Below are 25,413 nucleotides of genomic sequence, written 5' to 3' on the forward strand. Positions count from 1 at the left end.
CTCCCAATTGGGAGATTCAACTCACACCTAAACAGGCATCCTCTCAACAGCACCCCCAACAAGAGCTCATCCCATCTTTGCTTTAGGGCCTTCAGTACTTCTACTAATTCTCCATCTCATTCCTCTTGGTGTTAGCTCTTATTGTTAGCAACCAGAGTGAACATCAGAAGCAGATTTGAACTCAAGCCCTCTGACTCCTGAGCCAGGGCTAAAGAAGGGAGGTTGAATACATACCTATTTGATGTTTGCCGAGCTAAGGTGGGTTCAGATGGGGTTGGACCAGAGCAGTAAACCTCTTATTCCCCAGGCGTGTCTGTTCTAGATATTTGCCAGAGATGATTCAACAGACACCAGCCCATTCTGGAGCCTCACCCCCATCCCTATCCCTATCCCCACTCCCATCCCTATCCCCACTCCCACCCCCAAGAAGCCAGGAAGCTTTCCCTTTTCATTCTGTCTAACCTCGTTCCCTCCTGCTGCATTTTAAGCCCATTTCCTCCGGAATTATCGTCAGCTGTCTTGTTGCCTGCTTGAATGGAGAGATTAATGAATTAATAGGAAATTAGGACCAGAAAAGCAATTTACAGTTATCGAAACCTTGCCATTTCATGTAATCGGTCCACTGATGTTTGGCAATGGGGTTTTAACTGCCCACGGTGGAAGTGTCAGCACAATTCCTTGGGGTGTCTGATAACTGTATTTGCAGCTGTCTGAAGTTTTCTTTCCTTGATGACTTTGCTGGCCCTCAATCACTTTTTCCTTATCACCCTGCCCCCTCCTCCATCTCCAAATGACTCTCTAGCCTTCAGTTGATTCTTTCTTATACAGAGTGGATTGCCAATCAAAATAACTGCTGAGCGCCTGGGGGGAGGGGGGGGGAGCAGTTGGCCAAATGCTGGAGTAGTCACTCCCCACAGAACAATATAGGACTGAGCTTTTTGGTGCCCTTTGCTTTATGGAAATTATGCTCTCTCAGAACCACACTGCTCTTTCCTGGAGATGGGGCAAGGGACCAGCCGGAAATGCAGCTGGGTTATTAACATTTAACTGTGTCCTATTTTTACCCATCATCTGGCTTGGAATGATCTCCTGTTTACAAGGCATTCTGCAGTGGGACTTAGAACCTGCTCTATGCCCTTTGGGAAAACTATTAATTCAACAAGCCCTATTAAGGACATGCTATGTGCTGGGCTCTATGCTAGGCAGTGGGGAGTTAGCAAAAACAAAAACACCACAAACAAAGTATCCCTGCCCTCAAGGAATTTAAGAGGAGACAGCCTACTGCAGTGGAAAGCATGATGAATTTGGAACCAATGGACCTGGGTTTTAATCATGCCTCTACTGTTTTATGGCCTGTGTGATGGTGGGCAAGTCACTTAATCTCTCTTGGATTTAGGTTCCTTTTCTCTAAGATGAGGGATCCCAACTTGGGGAACTCCAGGGTCCCTTCAAGTTCATTATACTTCTGATACTAAGAACTATCATTATTCGGCACCATGAAATACAATTGTCCCAATACCCAAAAGAGAAAATGTAATTTCATAGACATAAAGGGGTTTGCTCCAAGTCTAGCTATTTAAGTGTGGAAATGGGAACTCAAATCCAAAGTTATGTGACTACAAGTCAGTCTTCACAGGATCGAAGAATTTTAGAGTTGGAAATGACCTCTATGGCCATCCAATCCAATTCCTAGCCCCAGAAGAATCCCCTATTCAATTTACCCAACAAAGGGTCTGCTTAAAGACCTGCAGGGAGAGGAGTGGAAATGTATCTTCTTCAGCACCTTCCCCAGTGGACAGCTCTCATCATTAGGAAGTCAGTTTCTTTTTTTCCTTCTTGACTAAGCCTAAATCATCCTCTTTACATCTGATTCTGCTCTATTGGTCAAAGTAGAACAAAACTAACCCCTCTACCAGAAGACAATTTTTCAAATACCTGAGTACAGTAGTCATTTCTCACACCCTCAGTTTTCTCTTCCCCAGGTAAAATATCTCCCTGTCCCTTCAAATGATTCAATTCAATACAATGACCATTTAGCCAATGCCTACTACGTACTGGGCATTGAGGATACAAGGCATATTGAGACCCAAGGACTCTCCTCTAGCCTCTTTTGGGAGCTTACAAAAATATAACGATTTTCTCTAGTCTGATTCATCTCCACCCTGCCACCCCCCCCCCCAATTTAACTATTTGTTAAATAGTTAAGAGAGGTAGGGATAGAAAGTGTATGTCTGATTTCATTGGTAGAGGACATCTCCTCTTTCAATGCAGGTTGGCCCGTTTTTCTGCAACTCAGATTCTTAGAGACTTGCCTGGGGGCTCTTAGAAATTAAAGTACTTATCCAAGTTCACAAAGCCTGTATGGTAAGGCATAGACAGTGAAAAGATAAACCCTGGAACAGAACAGCGATTTCTAGGGAAGCCAATATTCTGGTTATAGCTTAACTTGTCTGCAGAAACACCTTGGCCCGTGGGTTTTCTGCTTCTAATCCCCAGTCACTCTTAACACATTCTTAGGAGCTTAGAAATTAACTGAGGTCCTGGGGCTGAGCTTATCTGTTCCTATTCCCCTGAATATCAGGCACATGTCTTCTGTTAGGAAGCTTTCCACTTGAATGAATTAAAACAAGTTTTCCTTCAGTCAAGTTGCTTTGCATCAGACCCCAGTTCTGGTGAATATTTTCTTGAAGGCCGTGGTACCCTGACATTAGTACTGAGCACCTTGGACATTCATGAGCTGTCAGTTTCTACAATACTTTAGAGCCAACAGTCACAAAGTAATAATGATAATAATGGTAGTAGTAGGTGAGGAAGAAAAGCAATAACAATAACACTTACATAGCATTTTAAGGCTTTCAAGTTGTTTTACATATCAACCAATCGACAAGCATCTATTTTTTTTTTTTTAGTGAGGCAATTGGAGTTAAGTGACTTTCCCAGGGTCACACAGCTAGTAAGTGTTAAGTGTCTGAGGCCGGATTTGAACTCGGGTATTCCTGAATCCAGGGCCGGTGCTCTATCCACTGAGCCACCTAGCTGCCCCAACAAGCATCTATTAAACACTATGGGCCAGGTGGGGCAGCTAGGGAATGCCATAGTGAATATAGCACAGGGCCTGAAGTCATGAAGACCCATCTCCCTGAGTTTAAATCCAGGTTCAGACACTTCCTGGCCATGTGATCCACTTAACATGAGGAAGGGAGACCAATTAGAAGACTATTTCAGTAACACAGTCAAGAGGTGATCAGAGATTCAACTAGAATGGAGGCTGTGGGGATGGGGAGATGAGACTGATACAAGCAGAGTGGTGAAGGTAGAAACTACAAGATTTGGCAGCCAATTGGACTTATGGGAAGTGCAAAAGTGAGGAGTTAAGGACACTGGCACTGAGAGCCTGGGTGACTGGAGGGATGGGGGGTGCACTAGACAATGAAAAGGAAGTTTGGAAGAGGGGAGGGCTCCGCAGGAAAGGCAATTTAATGAGAATTGCATCTATCTATGTGTACTCACCCTGTGCGACCCACTCTTTATTACTCAAAACCAAAAGGGGAGAAGGAAGGTTCTTCCTCAGGATCACTGTCCCAGAGCACAGGATCCACCTTCCAAGGAATGCCTCTAAGCCACGGAAGTAAACCATTGGGCAGGCGTTGTGTATTCTGGGTTGAGGAGAAGGAGAGGCTGATAAACTTCCTCTGTGGTACCTGTACAATTATTATTGTGGGTGCCCAGGTATTGGTAATGTTAGCCCTATCCTGAGGGACTGGGGTCAGGCTCAGAAGAGGTGAGGCTTGGAGCTGGAAGGAGTTTTAAACTTCTAGCTCAACACTCTCAGTTCACAGGTGAGGAAATGGAGGCCCAGACAATCTGATTGATTTACTAAAGATTACTGAGCTACTAAATGGTAGGCCCAGGTCTCCTGGCCCTCAGTTCAGAGTATTTTTTCCATCATTCTATGGTACTTATTTGACACAAGCACTTATTAAGCACCTACTATTTACCAGGCACATTGCCAAGTTCTTGGTATGCAGAAACAAAATAGTCCCTGCCTTCATGGAACTTATATTCCACTTACATTTCATGAAGGAGGGGAGAAAAGATCAATACCATGGAAATTTTTTCATCCATAAAATGGGCACAATAATAGCATTTACAATTCAGGTTGTTTGGATGATAATATTTGATAATATTTGTAAAGTGCTTTGAAAACCTTAAAATTATTATATTAGCAACAAAAAACCCAGCTAATATTTCTATAGCATTTACTATGTGCCAGACACTCTTCTTTCCTTTCTTTTTATCTATCCTTTCATATTTCCTTTCTCCCTTCCTTTCTTCCCTCCCTTCTTTCTCTTTCCTTTCTATCTTTTCCTTCCTTCCTTCATTCCTTTCTTCCCATCCATCTATCTATCTATCTATCTATCTATCTATCTATCTATCTATCTATCTATCTATCTATCTATCTGTTTTCATCTGGCTGTCTATGCACATATTTCTTCCTAATAGTACATAAGCTTCCTGAGGGCAAGGACTATTTCATTTGTGTCTTTATATGTCCAGCACCTAGAACAGTGCCTGACAGAAGAAATCCTTGTTTATTGGTAGTCAGATTATGGACAGCTCTAAGGATTGCTATAATAGTAGGGAGAATTCTGACTTCTTAGATCTAGGGCTGGAAGGGACCAAGGAGACCATCTAGTCAAACACCCTTATGTAATGTAGGAGAAAACTGGGGCCCAGAAAGATGAAATAACTTATCTAGGGTCATATAGAACCACAGCCTGGATTCAGGTCCTCCTCTACTCCAATGATGTTGCTCTTTCTACTGTGAATAGAGCAGAATATGAGAAGCATCATGGACTCTGCTGACATCTTCATTGTTGGTACCCCTGAGCTAGTTACAGCCACTAGATTCAGGAAACTTTAAACAAGAAAATGGAACAGAGACTTAAACATTCTGACAAATGCCAACAGAGTGCTGGCTCAGCTCTGCCTTAGGAAAGCTGGAGGGAATCTCTAATATCAAGTGAGTCTTTGAGCATCTTTTTCAGAGGCTCATTACCCTAGGAGTAAACACATGTAATTGGGCTGATAGATCTGAAAGGCTTGGCTCATGTCAGATGTCTGATTTATCCCCTCTGCCTCTCCCCCCATTCCTTGATTTTCTATATTTAAGGTTCAGTCTAGATCCCACTGAGTTGCCAGGGGAGACCAAGGAATTGTGAGCCATTCTCCTTCAGAAATATATGGATTGTTTGGGGGTGGGGGTGGGGGAGAAAGAGATGGATGAAAACATGAGCTGTATATATGGAGTCTGGGTTAAATGATAGACAAACCCTTGTAGCTATTGCTGCTGCTGTTCTCATTCATCTTTCATTCTCAAAGATGATCAATGACATCACAAGGCTCATGTCCTTACCTATGTGTGAATTAGATTTAAGTAAGTTAGAGCTGCAATTGATAAGACAAAATTCCCAATTAGAATTGTAAGGGAAAATCCCCATTGTAAATAAAACTCCTCATTTAACAATCTTAATCCAACTCAATTCCATAAGCACTTAGAAGTCCCTGCTTATGTTCAAGACCTTGCACTATGTGCCAAGGATACATAAAAAAGAACAAAAAGGATCTGTGCCCTTAAGAAGCTTACACATCTTACCACATCATTTTTCTGTGTGCTTCCTTTAAACTGTGGCTCCCAGTTACCTCTCACTTCAAATACAGGTTCTTCTGTTTGTCATTTAAAGACAACCTTACCCCAACCTAGCCTCCCAGCCTCATTATACAGTATTCCATTTTATTCACTCTAAAATGCAACCAAATTGGTCTGTCTCTTGTTTCTTATGTGGGACCTTGCATCTCCCGTTTCCATGCTTTTGTACTGGCTGTACCCATTGCCTGGAATATTCTCCTTCCTCACCTAAGCCCCTTAGAATTCCTGGTTTCCTCCAAGACTCATCTGCAGCATCACCTTCTACATGAAATATTTCTTGACCCCCCCCCACTATTCTCACTCCCTCTTCCCCAATTATATTATCTATCTATCTATCTATCTATCTATCTATCTATCTATCTATCTATCTATCTATCTATCTATCTATCTATCATTTACCTATCTACTAATCAGTTATCTATCATCTATCATGCATCCATCCATCTAGCTAGCTAGCTATCATCTATTATCTACATATCTAGCTATCATCTAGCTATCTTGTATATATTTATAATTGTACTTATTTTTCCTGATAGAATGTAAACTTCTTAAGATCAGGAATTGTTTCAACTTCTTTTTTTTTTTTGAGAGGCAATGGGGGTTAGGTGACTTGCCCAGGGTCACACAGCTAGTAAGTGTTAAGTGTCTGAGGCCAGCTTTGAACTCAGGTCCTCCTGAACCCAGGGCCAGTGCTTTATCCACTGCGCCACCTAGCCGCCCCCAAGATATAATTTCTTAATCCAAGCATGATGGGACTATGATCAATCCCATATAAGAACTCTTCTAAATTGCCAATCAGTTCTCTAAAGGTTTTTGAAGTAAGTAGGTGGTATGGTGCTTAGAGCCTTGGACTTAGAGTGAGGAAGACTGAAGTTAAATTCATACTTCAAATATCTACTACTTCAGTGACCCTGTACAAATCTCTAAATCTCTTTCAGCCTCAATTTTCTCATCTATAAAGTGGGAATAATACTAGTACTTACTTCACTAGATTGTTTTGGGGATCAAGCAAAATGTTCCACAAACTTTAAAGCTAAATAAAAATCAGAGCTGTTATTATCATTATATAAATTCAATGGACTTTTTCATCATATTTTCCCAGAAATTTATTTATTGGGTATAGGCTCCTTTCTTCCCTCCCATACATGCCTCCCTACCCCTTACCAAGACAGTGAGATAAATCCTTGGGAAAGAAAGACAAAAATGAAACCAGTCCCTTCTAGAAACTTATATCCTTAAGAAAAGTCATTCTCTTCTCAGTTGATTCATAAGTTAAAAGTGGTAAATTAGTATTTAAAATAATATATCCTGGGATTTTATCAATGCTGGTACCTCTGAGGATGTTACTTCTTCAACAAGTGCACACCAGCATCTATTTTGCAATTTATAGCCTTAAACAGTAACCTTAGGGCACTGAAAGTTTCAATGCCTGGCCCAGGGTCACACAGCCAGTATCAGTCTTGGTGAAGACTTGAACCTACATCTTTCTGACATTGAGGAATATATATATTTCTCACATATACATTTGACCCAAATTTGTGATTGCATTCATGTAAGGAAGTCTAGCTTCCTCGTAAATCTGTAATAACTGACATAGATATAGCATTATGTTTCCCCAAAACTTTACCTATATTATTCCCTTTGATCTTCCAATCCATCCTATGAATTAGACACATGATTACCCCCATTTTGCACATAGGGAACTGAGGCTCAGGGAGGGAAAATAGTTTTCCCACCATCCCATAGCTAATAAGAAATGGGAACCAGATTCAAACCCAGGCTTATTCTGATTCTCAGGCTAGTCCTATTTCCACTCTGACATATACTTTCAGGGATTATGATAACAACAGCAATAATAGCTCGCACATATATGGCACTTTAAGGTTGCAGAGTGATCTGCTTGTTATCTTACTTGGTTTTCACAACACATCAAGGTAAGTAAATTCTTATTTTCCCCATTAGAAATGAAGAAACAGGTAGAGAGGTTAGTCCAGGGTCACAGAGCCAAAGGTAGAATATAAACTCAGGTCTTCTTGTCTTAGACTTTATACAAAGTCAACATTCTATCCTTTATGCCACATTTGCTCCCTACCTCATATAGAAAGGTGATAATGGGAGAATACAAGAATTTTTTAAGGTCCTCAGAACATTCTTCTCTTGGCTTGGTCATAAATACGCATTAAAAACTGCTGTTGGTGGGGGCAGCTAGGTGGCACAGTGGATAAAGCAGCAGCCCTGGATTCAGGAGGACCTGAGTTCAAATTTGACCTCAGACACTTGGTACTTACTAGCTGTGTGACCCTGAGCAAGTCACTTAACCCTCATTGCCCCACCAAAAATCAAAACAAAACGAAACAAAAACTGCTATTGGAATGAATCCCAATGCTTGCAGGGTTATAGGTAACACATTTACTGGGAACTCTTCATATCCCATATTTGATGGCATTTAATGCCCAAAGGCAGCACCATGCCTGGCTCTGGGCTCCAGGATCACATTTATGCTTCACAGATCTTTTATGAAGAGGCCAGGAAAAGCCCATTAACTAAGCAGTGGAGTCGCTCATAAATGTGTCCATTTTCTCAGGATCATTCTGACAGCAGAACCCCAGAGGTCTTGTTTGGCCCCTGAGCCAGGCTGCCCCAAGACTGAAAGCCCCATTAATAGCCCCACTGGGAACAATAATCTCAATGCAGGAGGAAGGGAAGAGAGAAGAGAAGACAGGCTATTACCTTGTCCTTCCTTACATACTTAGTGGAGTAGTTAGGGGGAAGGGAAGAACAGACACTTCACCAAGTTTTAAAAGTAAGGCCAACAAATCTCCCTGAAGCAATTGTTTGAAGGGTATCCAATTCTTGTAAGTTTTTAGAGAAATCCATATATTTAATTAGTAGATATGGTTCTGCCTCATTTATCTAGCACCACTGGGGAGTAGGGTGTTCCACATAAATAAATTTTCCAGATAACAGGCTTACTAGTTAAAATACCAAAACCTTATTTTTTCATCATATTTATTTTAAATGGAAATTTTTCTAAAATGTGTTATATACTTTCCTGCCTTCCTATTCAGAGGAAGCTGGCCATAATTTACCCTTTTCATGCTGACTTGGAATTCTGGTTATGAACACACTCATTCCTATACTCTATAATAATCAAGGCCTGTGTCTGCTTTTTAGTTTCTCTGTATCCTCTCTCTGGGTGAGACTATCATATCTCCCTCTGTTGGGATACTTACTTCTCATAGCCTCTTGATCAAATTCCTTCCCAACTGATTTATTAGTGAAAAGCTCTCTACAGAGTAGACACTTGATACTTGATAGACAGGCAGGGCCACAGTGCATAGAGAACTGAGCCTGGAGTCAGGTAGATCTGAGTTCAAATCTATCCTCAGTCACTTACTACCTCTGTGACCCTGGGCAATCACTTAACCTCTATCTACCTCAGTTTCCTCAACTCTAAAATGGGAAGAAAAGCATCCACTTTTCAAAGTTGTTGTGAGGATCAAATGAGATAATATTTGTAAAGTATGTAGCACAGTGACTGGAGCATAGTAGGCCCTTAGTACATTCTTTCCCTACTTGCTGAATTTTTTTACTGTCTCTAATGTGCTAGGAAGCCAGGTGATGGAGATTGGCATGGAGTCCATCTTAGAGGTTTTGAGTGAGGGCCTAAGGAGGAAGGCGGTGATTGGCCCTTGACTTTGAAACTGGGGCTTTGAAAGGCAGCCAAGTGTAGAAAGGCATCCAGGATAGAAATCTGGACTCAAGGAAGGAAGAACCTTGGGTTTGAATGCCACCTCTGATATTGACTAGCTGTATAAGCATGAGGTAATCATTTGCCCTCCAGCACTTCAGTTTCCTCATCTGTAAAATTGAGATCACGACAATGTAATAAGAAAGAGCTCTGATTTTAGAAAATGAAGATGTGTACTCCAGTCCCAGATTTGTCACTTCCTTCCCCTGTGACCTTCAGCATTTTATGTTGATTAAGATGACAGACTCTATTTGGGATACTGAGTCTGGGACTTGACAAGATAAAGATTTGCTCTAAATCTACAAGATAAGACTAAATCTACATATGTGGGTATATATTTATGCATATATTTATATATCGTGTATTTAATTGTATTTTTATTATATTTATTCATTTACATATACACACATATGTTCATGTATATGTATGTCTGCTTTTAAAGTTGGATAAAAAAAATCAACTTTAGCAACATAAGATGAGGGAAGCACCAGTAGTTCTAAAGAAGATCTGGAGGTTTCAATGGACTACAAAACTCCGTGTGAGTCAGCAGGGTAATACAGTAGTCAGTTCAACTAAAAGAACCTTGGGCTATTGTAAGAGGGGTAAGAGTGGTAGATGGGGCAGTTAGGTGGTGCAGTGGCTAAAGAACTGGCCTTGGATTCAGGAGGACCTGAGTTCAAATCCAGTCTCAGACACTTGGCACTTAACTAGCTGTGTGACCCTGGGCAAGTTACTTAACCCTCATTTGCCCTTCAAAAAAAGAGTGGTAGAGTTTCCAGGAATAAGGATATGATAGTCTCACTATATACTCTGTCCTCATCAGACCTTAACTGGAATACTGTGTTCAATTCTGGTCACCACAATTTCAAAAGGACATTAAAAAGTTAGAAAGAATTCAGAGGACGGCAATCAACATGACAAAAGGCCTTCATTATATGTCATGTATACATTGGTTGAAGGACCTGGGCATGTTTAGCATTGAGAAGAGAAGACTCAGTGACATGATAACAGTTTTCAAGCATTTGATGAATTATCATATGGAGGGGAAGTTGGCTTGGCCCCAGAACCCAGAACCAAGAATACTGGGTAGAATTTGAAAAGAAGCCAACTGAGGTTGATGTCAGGGGGCAAAAACTGCCTAATAAATTAGATTAGACCTAAGATGAAATGGCTTGCTTTGAGAGATGATGGGGTCTCCTGCTTTGGAGGTCTTTAATGGGCTGAATGCTCATTTGACAGAGATATTATAGTGAGGGTTTCTTTTACGTCTGGGTTAGATTATAATTAGTCGCTGGGGTAACTTCCAACCTTCTAATTCTGTGATTCATCATTCTGGGCCTCAGTTTCCTCATCTGTAAGATGAAGGGGTTGGACAAGATGTCCTCCATAGTCTCATCCAGCTTTAAATCTATGATCTAATATTTTTTTGTTTTGTTTTGTTTTTTGCGGGACAATGAGGGTTAAGTGACTTGCCCAGGGTCACACAGCTAGTAAGCATCAAGTGTCTTAGGCTGGATTTGAACTCAGGTCCTCCTGAATCCAAGGCCGGTGTTTTATCCACTGCACCATCTAGCTGTCCCTCTGATCTAATATTTGGAATACCTACCTCACAGGATAGTTTTGGGGCTCAAATGAGAACAAGTATAAGGAGAGTTGACCAGAAGAATTTTCCAATCGTTTTGATGAGAATTCCAGTATGATGAACCTTGGGATTTAATTTAGAACTTATGGCATCACAGTTCTCAAGCCTGAACAGACCTCAAAGGCTATCTATTACAACCCTCTCATTTTATACATGAGGAAGCTAAGGTTTGTGAAGTGAAGTGGTTTATACAATGTCATAAAGTAGTAAGTGGCAGACACGGGATTTGAACCCACAGCCTCTATCTTCAAAGTCAATATTCTTTTCATGGTTCAATGGTTCCATGCTACTTCCTTTAAGACATTTCTTCATAGAGGGTATTGGCATTTTGTTAAAAGGAAAAAGATAATTCATAATTTGGTCTGATACTGAGGCTACCCCAAGATGAATTGGCTGGTTTGGAGCTGTTCTTCAGCACCTCCAAGGGGATTAGTTTCAGTGACTGGGTCAGGCCCTGAGATGAGCAAGGATAGAGCTTGGGGCATGGTGGTAATGAGTCAAAGGTTACATTTGTAAAGTACTTTGTGGTCCTGTGGCATGGAAAACTATATGTGGTAGCTTTATTTCTGCCCCAAGTTTGAGGAAAATTAGCTAAGGGTTCTAATATATTGCTACTTATAAATTAGAAGCTTTAGCACCAGTTTGGGGGCATTAAGCATTCATTAAAGCATATTAGGTATTAGTAAAGATAGAGCATATTGCCCTGAAAGTTAGGAAAGCCTAGCTAGGATCTAGAGAAGAAGAGAGAAAAAGGCACCTTCACTTATGAGTCTTAGGCCACAAAGGAAGTCTCTCTCCCTGTGTGACCAGAAGCTTCCTGCAGGTCCCAATGAGAGGCGGTCCTTACATACTGCTTCAAGCTAATTGGCTAGCATTACCCAAATCCATTGGTTCACTGGAATTGAGGGCGGTCCATGAGCAGAATGTGCCTGAGGTCAGAGTTCAGATAACATACCTCCTGAGGGCCAGACTCTCAGGTAGGTATGGTTTCAATCAAGTCAACTTCAAGTGAGTCAATCAGAAAAGTCAATCCAATCATCTTAATATAATCCTCTTGGGGGGGGGGGCCTCTGGGCATTCCATTATTTTCTCACAAGTCCATTAAAAAGCTAAACAAATGACAGTTACTATTAGTTTTTATCACAACAGTCATATGTGTGTGTGTCTTCTCCTACTCCGGAGTTCTCAGAAGAGTTTATAAGCTATAAATGTAGAGCTAGAAGGGAATCTCAGAAACTGCTTTATTTATTATTATTATTTTTTTTTTTAGTGAGGCAATTGGGGTTAAGTGACTTGCCCAGGGTCACACAGCTAGTAAGTGTTAAGTGTCTGAGGCCGGATTTGAACTCAGGTACTCCTGACTCCAGGGCCGGTGCTCTATCCACTGTGCCATCTAGCTGCCATTCTTTTTTATTTTATTATTTTTTTTTCAGAAACTGCTTTATAAAATAGGTCTTTATTTTTTTTAAAGTGAGGTAATTGGGGTTAAGTGACTTGCCCAGGGTCACGTAGCTAGTAAGTGTTAAGTGTCTGAGGCCAGATTTGAACTCAGGTACTCCTGAGTCCAGGGCTGGTGCTATATCCACTGTGCCACCTAACTGCCCCCAGAAACTGCTTTATAAAATCCCATCATTTTACAGATTTGAAAACTGAGGTATAGATAGGTAAAGTGATTTGTCTAAAATTACCCAGACAGTAATTAGAACAAATAGGTTTTGAACACAGGTCCTTTGACTCCAAATCTACTATTCTTTCCACTGTGCTACACCCTGTGTTCAAGGGTAAAGGGTGTCAAAAATCTGACTTTTGAAATGATGGAGAATTAGTATTTCTTCCCTACTAGCACAACTCAACAAGAAATGATAAGAAATGGGTGAATTTAGAAGAAAGTACACTCATTTCCTAAAGGAAAAACAGTATTCTGAAAGTGAGGCATTATGGAAGTGCGTGAAGGGATGTTCAAAGTTACTTTAAAAAAAAAAAAGAAGACTTGACTATGTTTTTCTTTCTGCCCACACAGAGATGCTCTGGGTCTGCAGTGCAGGTATAATCCCATGCCCTCTGTTAGCAAACCTTGCTGAGATGCTTGTCCTGATTCTCTCTGAGAGACCGACCTTGTGTCATCCAGTTTAATTGTCTGAGCACTGCAGATATGTTTCTTGCAGGTTTGCTGGCAGGGAGGCAATCCCCCTCTCACCTCCACCACTGCCTGCTGTCAAGACTAGCAAGCTGCCAGGGCACACCATGGCCCATCTTCCTGGCTGGGTGGTGAATTAGGGCTTTATGATTTTACAGGGAATAGCAACCTGGGAAATTAAGAAAGGAAAAATGCCAGTGAGAGGGTCAGGGAAGACACAGAGCTCTTTATCAGTCATGCCCATTAACTCCATGGTTCAGGAGTGGTCAGGAGGGTCAATGCTTGTCCCTGGCTAGATGAGTCTCTGTGGACCACCATGCCTAGTGATGCCAGCAGTGAACTTTCACATTCAGTTAATGTTGTTAACATGGATACAGATACTTCTTTAGAGATGGTTTTCTGTACAACTACCCAACGGTAACTCTAGGATTGAACAGTGAGTGCCAAAAAATAAATATTAAAGAATAATAGAAGGGGCAGTTAGATGGCACAATGGAAAGAGCACCAGCCCTGGAGTCAGGAGGATCTGAGTTTAAATCTGGCCTCAGACACTTAACACTTACTGGCTGTGTGACCCTGGGCATGTCACTTAACACCAATTGCCTCACTAAAAAAAAAAAAACAAAAAACAAAAAACAAAAACCCCCCAAAACAACAATAACAACAAAGAATAATAGAATTTGAGAGATGGAAGTGACTTCATTGGCATCTAGTCCAATCCATCAATGAAAGCAATACCAATAACAAGTGGCTGTTCAACCTCTGCTTAACAAGATACCCCTTCTCTAGTACCCCCAGTGCTTACACACACAAACACACACAACACATACATACACACACACATACACACACTTTCTAGTTGTCTTTTGTACATTATGTCTCCCATTAGATTGTAAGCTCCCTGACGGCAGAGACTTATTTGTATCTTCAGTACCTGGCACAATGCCTGCTACAAGGTAGACAGTAAAATTTTTATTTAATAAAAATGAATTGAAAGAAGGTCCCCCCCCATCATTAAAAGCAAGTGATTTCATTTTTGGACAGCTCTTATAGTCAGGAAGATTTTCCTGACATCAATTCTAAATTAGCCCAATTACAAATTTTATTCTATGCCATCGAGTCAGTCAAGAAAATACATTAAAAGGGTAAGAGACAGTCCCTGTTCTCAAGGAGCCCAATCTAATAGAGAAGACACCATTCAAACAACTATGAGCAAACACCATATAGGCCAAATAAATTGGAGATAATAGAAGGAGGGCACTGGCATTAAGGCATTTCAGGAAAGGCTTTTGTAAAAGGTGGGATTTTAGCTGGAGTTTGAAGTTATTCAGGGAAACCAGTAGGTGAGGAAGAAGAGAGAGAGTATTCTAGACATTGAGGATGGCCAGTGAAAACACCCAGTCAGGAGATGAAGTGTCTTGTTTGAGGAAGAGTAAAGAGGATGGCATCACTGGATCATAGCATGTTGGAGGAGTGAAAGGCATAAGACTAAAAAGATAGAGGGATAGGGCCATGTTATGACAAGCTTTGAATGCTAAACAGAAGATTTTCTATTTGATTTTAGCAGAGAAAGGGAGTCACTGGAGTTTATCAAGTAGAAGTAATATTGTCAGTGCTGTGGTTTAGGAAGATAACTTTGACAGATGAGTGGAGAAAGGGATATGGGGAGAGACCTGTGGCAGAGAGACCAAGCAGCAGACTTTGGCAATAATCCAGACATGAAGTTATGAGGTCCTGTCCCAGGGTGGTGTCAAAGAGAGAATGGCACATAAGGAGGAAATGTTAAGGTAAGATTGATAGGCCTTGCCCACAGATTGGGTATGAGAGGTGAGAGATAGTGAGGAGGCAGGGGTGACAACTAGGCCTTGAGCAGGAGGGACTGGAAGGATGGTGTTGCTCTCTACAGCAACATGAAGGATCAGGAGGAAAGATAGTGAGTTCTTTTCTGGATAGGTTGAAGTTAAGGTGTCTACTGAGCAGCTATCTGGTTCAAGATGCATAAAAGGTGGTTCCATATAGCAGCACTAGAAGAAAATTGAGAGTCATATGAGAAAACTTTTACTTAAACTTTTTTTAGGGAAGAAGGATTTACTTTCTTTTTAATTTTTTTCTTTTCTTTCTTTTTTCTTTTTTTTTTTTGAGGATTAAGTGACTTGCCCAGGGTGATACAGCTAATAAGTGGCAAGTGTCTGAGCCCAGATTTGAACTCAGTCCTCCTGAATCCAGGGCTGGTGCTTTAACCATTGCACCACCTAACTGTCCCAGGTCACCCACTTTTAATAAATTGTATAGCTGGGATTTGAACTCAAGTTCTTTTAATCAGTACTCTTGGGTAAGTCATCATTCCATAGCACCAAAAATTCATTCATTCACTCATTCATTCAATAATGATAACAGCTGACATTTCTTATCACTATTTTTCTTGGTGGTCCAGACCTATGGGTCAAATCATGTCAGCAACTCCCAGGAAAGAAGTTTTCTTTCTTATTTACTTAGGTCAGCATCTGTTCTACAACTTGTGGTATTAGAAGTTTGCTTCAGAACTTTATAGTTTGTAAAAGATGAATGACTATTTTTCTAAAGGAAAAATGATGATAATCTATTCCCACAGAGCTTGCCTTCTAAATAGGTATAAGCAAGATTCATGGAGAGTAGATGGAAGGGAACTTTGAAGAGGAGGCACTAGTATCTGGGGTGATTGGCACAGGGACAAGCCTGTGAGCTTGGAAATGAGAGGTTATTTTATTCTCTTTTAACAGCTAAGAAAACTGAGGTTTATTAAAGTTAGTTGACTTACCCAAGAACACAAGCCCAATATATTTCAGAGCCAGAATGTGAAGTTTAAGTCCAGTGCTATCCCTTTCCATTATATCACACTGCTCAGTCTCAAGAGACTGGTTTCAACAAATACTTGAAGTGATCTTTATATTCAGAGCACTGAACTAGACAATGGGAGAGATAAAACACTTTGATGAATGGTAGTACCATTGCTCATAAAACTCACAGTCTGGTTTAAAAAACTATGAAAGAAAGAAATTATGGTTCATTCTGTCTGTGTGATGTTAATCAGTCAACAAGTAATTAGAAAATACTTACTATATTGAGAGACTGTGCTAAGCACTGGAGTCATGAAGAAAGGCAAAAATAGTCCCTGTCCACAAGTGGCTTATATTCTAATAAATATTATGCAAGACACATCCAACTTAGGCCTCAGTTTCCTCATATGTAAAAAGAGGATGTTGGACCAGATGGCTTTTTTAGGGCCCTTCTAGTTCTAGATCTATGATCCTATAAATCCCAAAAAGTGAAATTGACTGTATTACATTTGTGAAATATTACCATGGCTTCTAAGACCCTGAGTAGCTCTCTTGTCACCAAAGCCCAGGTTTGTTCGTTTGTTTTTTAACACCAGTGTTTTCCCAGGGATGTGACAGGACTATTGTTAATCAAATATCATGACCTCAAAACAGTACCAAAGGAGTAATGGAAAGGCAAATGGTCACTGATTCACAGACTTTCTGAATTAGAAGGCATGCCAGTGACATCTAATTCAACTATTATGTGGGGAAAAATATTCCTCTAATAAATGCCTAAGAAACAGCCAGTGCTTGAACACCTCCAATCAAGGGGACCTTCCCATTTCTCAAAGCAGCACATTCTATGCATGGAAAGCTCTAATGGTTAAGAAATTGTTCTTTCCCCCTTATATCAGGCTAAATTTCAAATGCACATAAAACATCCATCCAAAGCTATCAATTGGGCAGTTGGGAATGAAGGAGTTGGAGGTCAGGAGAGAGTTGAATAGATTTGGGAGTCATCTGCAAAGACACTACTTGAATCCATCCTTGATGGACTCCCTTGATCATCAAGGGAGACTGTAGAGAGAGAAGAGATAAGGGTCCATGATGAAGCCCTAGAGTATAACCACTCATAGTGGGGAAATGTATATATGATGAAACTTCAAATGAGATGATATATGTTAAGCACTTTATAACCACTAAAGTGCTATATAAACATTAGCTATTATTATTTTCATTAATTATAATTCAAAGGAGAGCTAAAAAGATGGGAAGAGAACAGGAGAAATCAATATCATAAAAACCAAGACACGCAGTTCGATGGCACAGTGGATAAAGCACTGGCCCTGGATTCAGGAGGACCTGAGTTCAAATCCAAACTTACTAGCTGTGTGACCCTGGGCAAGTCACTTAGCCCTTATTACCCTGCCAAAAACCCAACAAAAACCAAACCAACAAAAACCAAAACCAGAGAAGATAAATATTTAGGAGAAGGTGGTCAGAAGTATAAAAATATTGAGAAAAGGGTAAGAAAGATGAGGATTGAGAGAGTCATTAGCTTTAGGCATAGAGAGCTCATAGTAGTTAATGTTAAGTAGAGGGGTTGAAAAGTGAATGAGTGGTGAAAAAGTGGAAGTGAGAGAGAATGTAGACAACCCTCCTCTTTTTCTAAAACACTCTGGCTATCAAAGCAAAGAGAGATAATGAATGCTATTTTAAGGGGATGGTAAGAATGGATGAAGAATGAGGGAGATCTGGGAATGTTTGTAGGTATCAGGGATGGACTAGTTGATAAGTAGAGAATGAAAATTAAGAAGAGAGAGGGGATGTATACTATGAGAAAATAGACACATTATTTCATTTTTGGTGGAGCTGTAAATTGGCCCAGTCATTCTGGAGAACAATTGGAACTATGTCCCCAAAGTCATTAAATTGTGCACATACTTTTGATCTAGTGAAATGACTAGTACATAGGCCTGTATTCCAAAGAGATCAAAGAAAGAGGGGAAAAAAGGACCCATATGTACAAAAGCATTTATAGCATCTCTTTTTTGTAGAAACAAAGAACTGGAAACTAATGGTGAGGTGGAACATCTGTTGGGGAAAGGCCAAACAATTTATGGCATTTTGATAGCATGGAATACAATTGTTCTGTAAGAAATGATGAAAGGTATGATTTTAGGAAAACCTGGGAAAACATATGAATCGATGCATAGTGAAATGAAAAGAACAAGGAGAACAATGACACAGTAGCAACACTAAAAACAAACCTTGAAAGCCCTAAAATCTTTGATCAGCACAATGACCAATTATGATTCCAGAAGACTTGTTATGAAACAGGTTTCCTAATTCTTGGCCTCTTGGGGCTTGACTCAGGATGCAGAATGAGATATCTACTTTTTAGACATAGCCAAGGTAGGCATTTATCTTACCTGACTATGTATATTTGTTATAAAGCTTTTTGTTTTTCCTTCTCTTTTCCTAGCAGTGGTGGTGGTGGTGGTGGTGGTGGTGGGAGTAACACGGAGAGAAAATCAATTTTGAGGAAAAAAATGGCATTCATTTTTTAAAAAGAGGGGATAATTAACAGGACAGGCTCTTGAAAGAGATGGAAAAGGATTGGAAGTGAGTGCATATGTGGAGGAGCTTGAACTTCTATCTCCAAATTCAGCTCCCTTTCTACTTTTCCATGGCTCTCTATTAAAGTAGAAATTATATCAGCCAGAAATAGTACCTTTGATACTCCTCTTTTGCATAAACTCACAAATTAACTCAGTAACAGACCTGTGAAGTGAGAAGTATTAGTAGATTCCTATAAGGAGATAATGAGGTCCAGAAAGGTTAAGTTGATTGCCCAAAGTGAAAAATGTCCGGGGTAAAGGAATGACAAATCTTATGCATGGTTTGGGGACTGGCTGGATATAGTTGGTTAAATGAATTTGCTTTCATTAACCAATCTGGACAGCTCCACCCCAGCAGGGATCCCCAAATTGAAGAGATTAATTTACTGGCTAGAGGTTTGGTCTCAGGTGGTGAGAGGGGCTAAGTAGCAGAGAAGTTGTTTGTAATGGCTGGGTTTGAGATCCTTGGAGACATAGGGCCATTGCCAGATAGTTATACCTCTCATTCTAATAAGTTCTTGTTTTCCAGGCTGTCTCTTCTGTTGAGAAGTTTCTTCCTATTTCTTTACCTCTGGCATAGCTACTTATCCCTTGATGTTGTAGATATATTCATGGAGTCATCTAAAGCTGCCTGGGATAGATGGAGTTTTATGTTAATTTTATTTCCTTTCCTCTCAGGTTAAAATGTCATAACAAATGCACCAAAGAAGCTCCCCCATGCCACTTACTGATCATCCACCGTGGAGGTAAGAATTTAACACATGCTTTCCCAGGGGGCTCTCTGCAGGCTGAATCCTTGGAAAGGCAGTCCTGTCAACTGGTCTACCCATTTATTCTACCTCTACCCCCATTGGATATAGACGATCTCCTGAACATTTATGAGTCTGCCCGGTATATCTGTCCTTCAGGGATGAGGATGAACGGTCAAGGTCCTAGACTATGATAATCCTAGATTGTGAGGTCTCACCTCATTGGGAAGAAGTGGTGGATTGAGGGCACAGACATTATTGCTATTCCACACAGTATAGCATATAGCACACAGTAATCAATAAATGCTCATCAACTCATTCTATCTTCTATCTGCCAGTTTGTATCTATTTGTATCATTTATCTCTCTATCTCTATCCACTCAATTGTCCTTCCTTCCTTTTTCCCTTTCGTCTTCTTTTCTCTCCTCTTCCTTCCTTCTTCCCCACTTTCCTTCCTTCTTCCCCACTTTCCTTCCTTCCTTCCTTTTTCCCTTTCTTCTTCTTTTCTCTCCTCTTCCTTCCTTCTTCCCCACTTTCCTTCCTTCCTTCCTTCCTCCCTCCCTCCCTCTTTCCCTTCCTTCCTTCCTTCCTTCCTTCCTTCCTTCCTTCCTTCCTTCCTTCCTTCCTTCCTTCCTTCCTTCCTTCCTCCCTCCCTCCTTCCCTTCCTTCCTTTTTCCCTCCCTCCCTCCCTTCTTTCCTTCCTTCCTTCCTTCCTTCCTTCCTTCCTTCCTTCCTTCCTTCCTTCCTTCCTTCCTTCCTTCCTTCCTTCCTTCCTTCCTTCCTTCCTTCCTTCCTTCCTTCCTTCCTTTCTCTTTCATAGCATCCTGCTCTATTTTCCCTAGCAGAGAGAATAACGCATTTGTGAATCTTAAAAGGAAACCTGATTATGGAAAGATACTCCTTTCTGTCCACCCAGATCTCTACTAGAGGCTTAATTAAGTGTGAGAGGCAGGGGATAGAGTTGTCTCTGGGGTAAATGATTCCCCGTCAGCTTCATTTATACTTTCCTTGATTCTAGCTCACAGAGGCAGTAATCACACTTGGGTGGCTTATCCACTTTGTGAAGTATGTGCAGCAAAAGTTAATGCCAAGCTCCACTTTCTCCTGCCACTCATCATGATTCCCTCCTTCCATTCCACACTTAACCCCATAACTGCTGCCAATTGTATTTTCTCAGGGAAAGCAATTTTTTCACATTAACCTAGATGCTGAGAGAAAAATACAAATGGTGACACTTTTCAAAGCCAAATTTAATTCAAATCAATGATCAATTATTAGACACCTATTATATGCAATGCCCCAGATATTCGAAGCCAGAAGTGAAACAATCCCTGCTCTCTAAGAGATTATATTCTATTGGGAAGATGAGGGGAACAACACTAAAAAGTAAATGCAAAGTAACTACAGAATAACTTCAAGGAGATGTGGGGTCTTTTCCTATGGATTATCTTTTCCATTATCTCTATTAGCACTGGGAATGAAGTTGAATTTTAAAGTTTGTTGGCTTCTAGATCTACAGGAAGAAGAAACTTTTGAAGCCATCTCATACTAACCAATTCATTTTTACAGATGAGGAAACTGAGACCCAGAAAGGTTAAATAACTTGTCCAAGGTCACATAGCTACTTAATGACAGAGGCAGGATTTGATTCTGAGCCAGTATGCCCACCATTGTTCCATGGTTTCTCTCAAATAAGACAATTTCATCTGGTTTGGGGTTGGTCATCATTCAACCCCCATGAAAAATCACTTTACTAGGGCTGTTTCTGAACACAATATTCTTTGAACTTCTTGCTACATTTAATGATGCCTCTTCTAATTTTAAATTTCAAATACTCTGTGAATTTGAGAATATGGTCCTTGGGCACCATATTGTTAGACCCCCTGATACGCAATGCACTTAATTATGAGATCTTTTTTTCTTAGTAGTTGAGAAACTAAGTGCTTTGGATTGGCCTCTGAGAGATGGATAAGCTTTTATCTCCAGAGTGCTATCCTGCAGCAAATAGTGTTCAAGAGAAAACTTCTCATCTTGAAACTGGGTTTAAATGAACAAGAAAGTGCTGCACTCAATCATGTTGTCTCCTAGAGACAATCAATCTTGTACCCAAATTCAAATTCACCTGGGGATTACTAAGCACTTACTCTGTTTGCCAGTATCTAGCACACTGGCAGGTGTGCAACAAGTGCTTAACCAATGCTTGTTGATTTGTATTAGATAGGGCAGCTATTTGGCAGAGTGGGTAGAGCAGTGGGCTTAGAGTCAGGAAGACTAATCTCCATGAGTTCAAATCCAACCTCAAACACTTACTAGTTGTGTGACCCTGGAGAAGTCATGTATCCCTGTTTGCCTCAGTTTCCTTATCTGTAAAATGAGCTGGAGAAGGAAATGGCAAACCACTCCAGTATCTTTTCCAGGAAAACATGACTGAAAGACAACTAAACAAAAATAATTGGGTGGGTGGTGCCCACAGTATTGACCCTTCATTTGAAAGAATAAATGAGTGAATTAATAAAATGCCTTTATTAAGTGCTTATTATGTACCAGGCATTGTTCTGAGTCCTAGGAGTACAAATGGAAAAGATAAGATAATCCTTGCTCTTAAAGAGCTCATCAGCTAACTGAGGTAGTTTCAGGTTAAGATCAGGTGGGTGGCAGCGGGAAAGGCTTCCGGGAGTTAGTGTCTCCAGTGATGTGGTTTGGTGGAAGGCAGAGGCAATTTGGAAAAAGAACCTGTGTTGTTTCTTGGTTGGTTGGTTGGTTGCCTGTTTGTTTGTTTGTTGGTTTTGCAAGATACTGAGAAGCTGTACTAAAACTCTCAAATCATTGTTTTTTAACCCTACGGATCCAGCAAGGTTAGTCCGGACAGAGTCTGTGCCCTGTGACATCAACAACCCCCTGCGGAAGCCTCCCCGGTATTCTGACCTGCACATTAGCCAGACTCTCCCTAAAACCAACAAAATCAACAAGGTGAGGCTGCTAAAAGGGGGGTGGCACCCTATCATTGATGGTCACGTTGAGGTTAGCCCCACCCCCTGCTACATAGGGGCTGTGGCTGAACCCAGGTAATAGAAAAGGGTGAGAGCTGGAGTAAAGGGTAGGGGAGGAAGTGGAGGAGGGGAGACACATTTGCTTCCAGAAACTGTCCTTCATATTTGGGCTCGTGCTGTCCTCCATTCAACCTGTTGTTTTAATCAGAGTTGGAAACAGTTTGAAAGATTGTTGAATTTAGAGCTTTCAAGACCCTAGAGACCATAGGAAGAATAGTTCCTTAACTTAGGGTCCATTTTAAAAAATACGCATCTGTGTATGTATATGTATATAGGTGTGTATATTATAGTGTATGGGCATATATGTATATATACAGTATATAAATGTATATTACATATATCTATATATTAAGAACCCCTGATCTAGTATCATCACATATACATATATATTACATGTTATAGTATATATAATATATGTGTGTATATAGATAGACATAGATATACATACATATACTGCAGTTAGGTGGTGCAATGGGTAGATAGAATCGGGCCCCAAGTCATTAAGACCTGAGTTAAAATCCAACCTTAGAGATTTACTAGCTATGTGACCTTGGCCAGTCACTAAACTCTGTTGGCCTCAGTTTCCTCATCTGTCAAATGGGAATAATAATAGCCCCTAACTCCCAGGGTTGCTATGAGATCAAATAAGCTAAAGCACTTAGCACAGTGCCTGGCACATATAAATGTTAACTATTTTACATACACACACATATATAATATATGTGTATATATGTATACATATATACGTACATATACATATATACACACACACACACATACATACATTTCCACACACAAACTATTTCAACATAGTTGGTTTCCTTTGTTGTCCTTTGTATTTTATTTTAATTATTTAAAAACATTATTCTAAGAAGGGGTCCATAGGATTCCCCAGGCTGCCACAGGGATCTCTAACATACACAATCCCTGATCTAGTCCTATCTCATTCATATATAGGTGAGGAAGCTCCTCTCCCTCAGATCAAGGTAATGACTTGCCCAATGTTAAATAGGTAACAAGGAGAATCAGGATTTGAATCCAACACGTTCAACTCCAAAAAATAATGTCCTTTTCAGTGCCCTATAGAAATCCATCTAGGGGCAGCTAGGTGGTTCAGTGGATAGAGCACCAGCCCTGGAATCAGGAGAACCTGAGTTCAAATTGGGCCTCAGACACTTAACACTTACTAGCTATGTGACCCTGGGCAAGTCACTTGACCCCAATTGCCTCACCAAAAAAAAAATCCATCTAGTCCAATGCCCTCATTTTACAGAGCGGGAAACAGAGGTCCAGAGAAAGTAAGTGACTTACTCAAGGTCACACAGGTGATAAGTAGGAAAGCTAGGATTTGAACTTGAGTCTTCTGCCTCCAAATCTAGTGTGTTTTTATTATATTTTGGGTTTTTTAATTAAATCAAATTTTTTAATGTTTTCTATTATATCCTTCTCATTCACTGGAAAAATAACCTGGACAGCTAGGTGCTTTGAACTGTGCCCATTATCTGCCATCCCTGACACTGTCTCTTTAGCTTGCACTTCTTACAATATTATAATATTGATTCCTCCCCAAAAGAGGTGCGAAGAGCGGGTTTGCAGACTCTTTGATTTAATTCAGCTTCTTCCAGTCCCATTCTTCTGTAATCCAGATGGGAGATGGAACCTTGGCTCTTCAAAGAGATTTGATATAATACAGCCTTGTAAATAGTTACTCGGGGTGATTCACTATGTACTTTTTAGCATGATAACTGTAGCTAACATAAACTCTGTGGTTTGCAGAGCACTTTACATATATTATCTCATTTGAGCTCATTTGATTTAGCATGAAAGGAGAGCTTAGAGGCCATTGAGTTAACCTCCTACCTCCTGCCCCTTTGGCTTCCCCAGTTGCTAGGGTGGGGTTTCAGCCTGTGCAGAGAGTTTGAGTAGATTTGGCATTTGCTCTTTTTGCAAAGGAGGATGAGCATACATTCCAATACTTATTGACCTGCCCTGGGACTGTTTCTATCTGAACTCCATTTAAACTGATGGGAGGAATGAGATGAATTATAATAACGATCACAATAATAACACCAAATGACCATTATGTTTGGTTTTAATGTTTTCAAAGCTCTTTAAAATCCATTATTTCATTTGAGTCTCACAATAGCCCCATGAGGTATCGTTATACTTATTTTTTCAGTGGGGAAATGGAGACCCAAAGATATAAAATGGGTTTCCCATGGTCACACAGCTAGTAAATGTCAGAGTAAGCATTTGAACCCAGGTCCCTTCCTGGCTTGATCCACTTGATCCACTAAAGACAAGTTGACCTTGAGAGCCCCAAAGTCAAGGGACTTTTCTTTCTCTGACTGCAGACAAGAGTGAGCAGTATTTTGATGTCAGATGGACATTAACAGAGGCAGAGGGTGAAATAACCATGACATTGTTCTGCTTGTCTGCAAAGAAAAGAACTTGATAAGGGAAATAAATTACTCTCTATTTAAATTGCAGCCTTGATATGAAGGTGGATGGGATCTGTCTGAAGGGTTGCTTTTCTTCTCCACCCCTTCAGCCTCCCCCAACCTCCTGCCACCCTTTCCCAGTCTCTTAGTTCAGATTCTGTTTGTCAGACTATGATGTAGCATCTATGATTCTAGAGGCAATTTGGTTAGAATACTTTTAAAAATTGCTCTTTTTGGTCCCCCACCCTCATTAGTCTGTGTCAGGGATGGAGTGTATCTGCACTCACTCAAAGACCAGCCCCCTGCTGGTTCATCTTCCCCATCTTTAACTATGTGCTGGATATTTAAAGACACATTGCATATTTCATATGCTGGTGGATCTGTGCACCTAACAACACCATCTGCCCTGACATGAAGATCTGCAATAACAGGTGGCATACTGACCATCTGGATGTACCATCATATTACCTTCCCTTTGAGATTACTTCTATTTTATCTTGCCTATATCTTTTTA

General features: G+C 40.5%; 1 protein-coding gene across 3 annotated transcripts in view; it reads left to right on the plus strand.

The window, feature by feature from the left end:
* KSR2 (kinase suppressor of ras 2) overlaps positions 1–25,413 on the plus strand; it is a 651,354-nt gene that overhangs the window by 462,535 nt on the left and 163,406 nt on the right. For 2 of the 3 annotated variants that reach the window (XM_043980701.1, XM_043980704.1), the window contains exons 8-9: positions 19,338–19,405; positions 22,254–22,378. In XM_043980701.1, coding sequence (XP_043836636.1) covers positions 19,338–19,405; positions 22,254–22,378 — 193 coding nt within the window. The remainder of the gene's footprint in view (positions 1–19,337; positions 19,406–22,253; positions 22,379–25,413) is intronic. The other variant, XM_043980709.1, reaches the window with a different exon arrangement.

The sequence above is a fragment of the Dromiciops gliroides genome, chromosome 1, assembly GCF_019393635.1.
Source record: "Dromiciops gliroides isolate mDroGli1 chromosome 1, mDroGli1.pri, whole genome shotgun sequence".
Classification (NCBI taxonomy): Eukaryota; Metazoa; Chordata; class Mammalia; order Microbiotheria; family Microbiotheriidae; genus Dromiciops; species Dromiciops gliroides.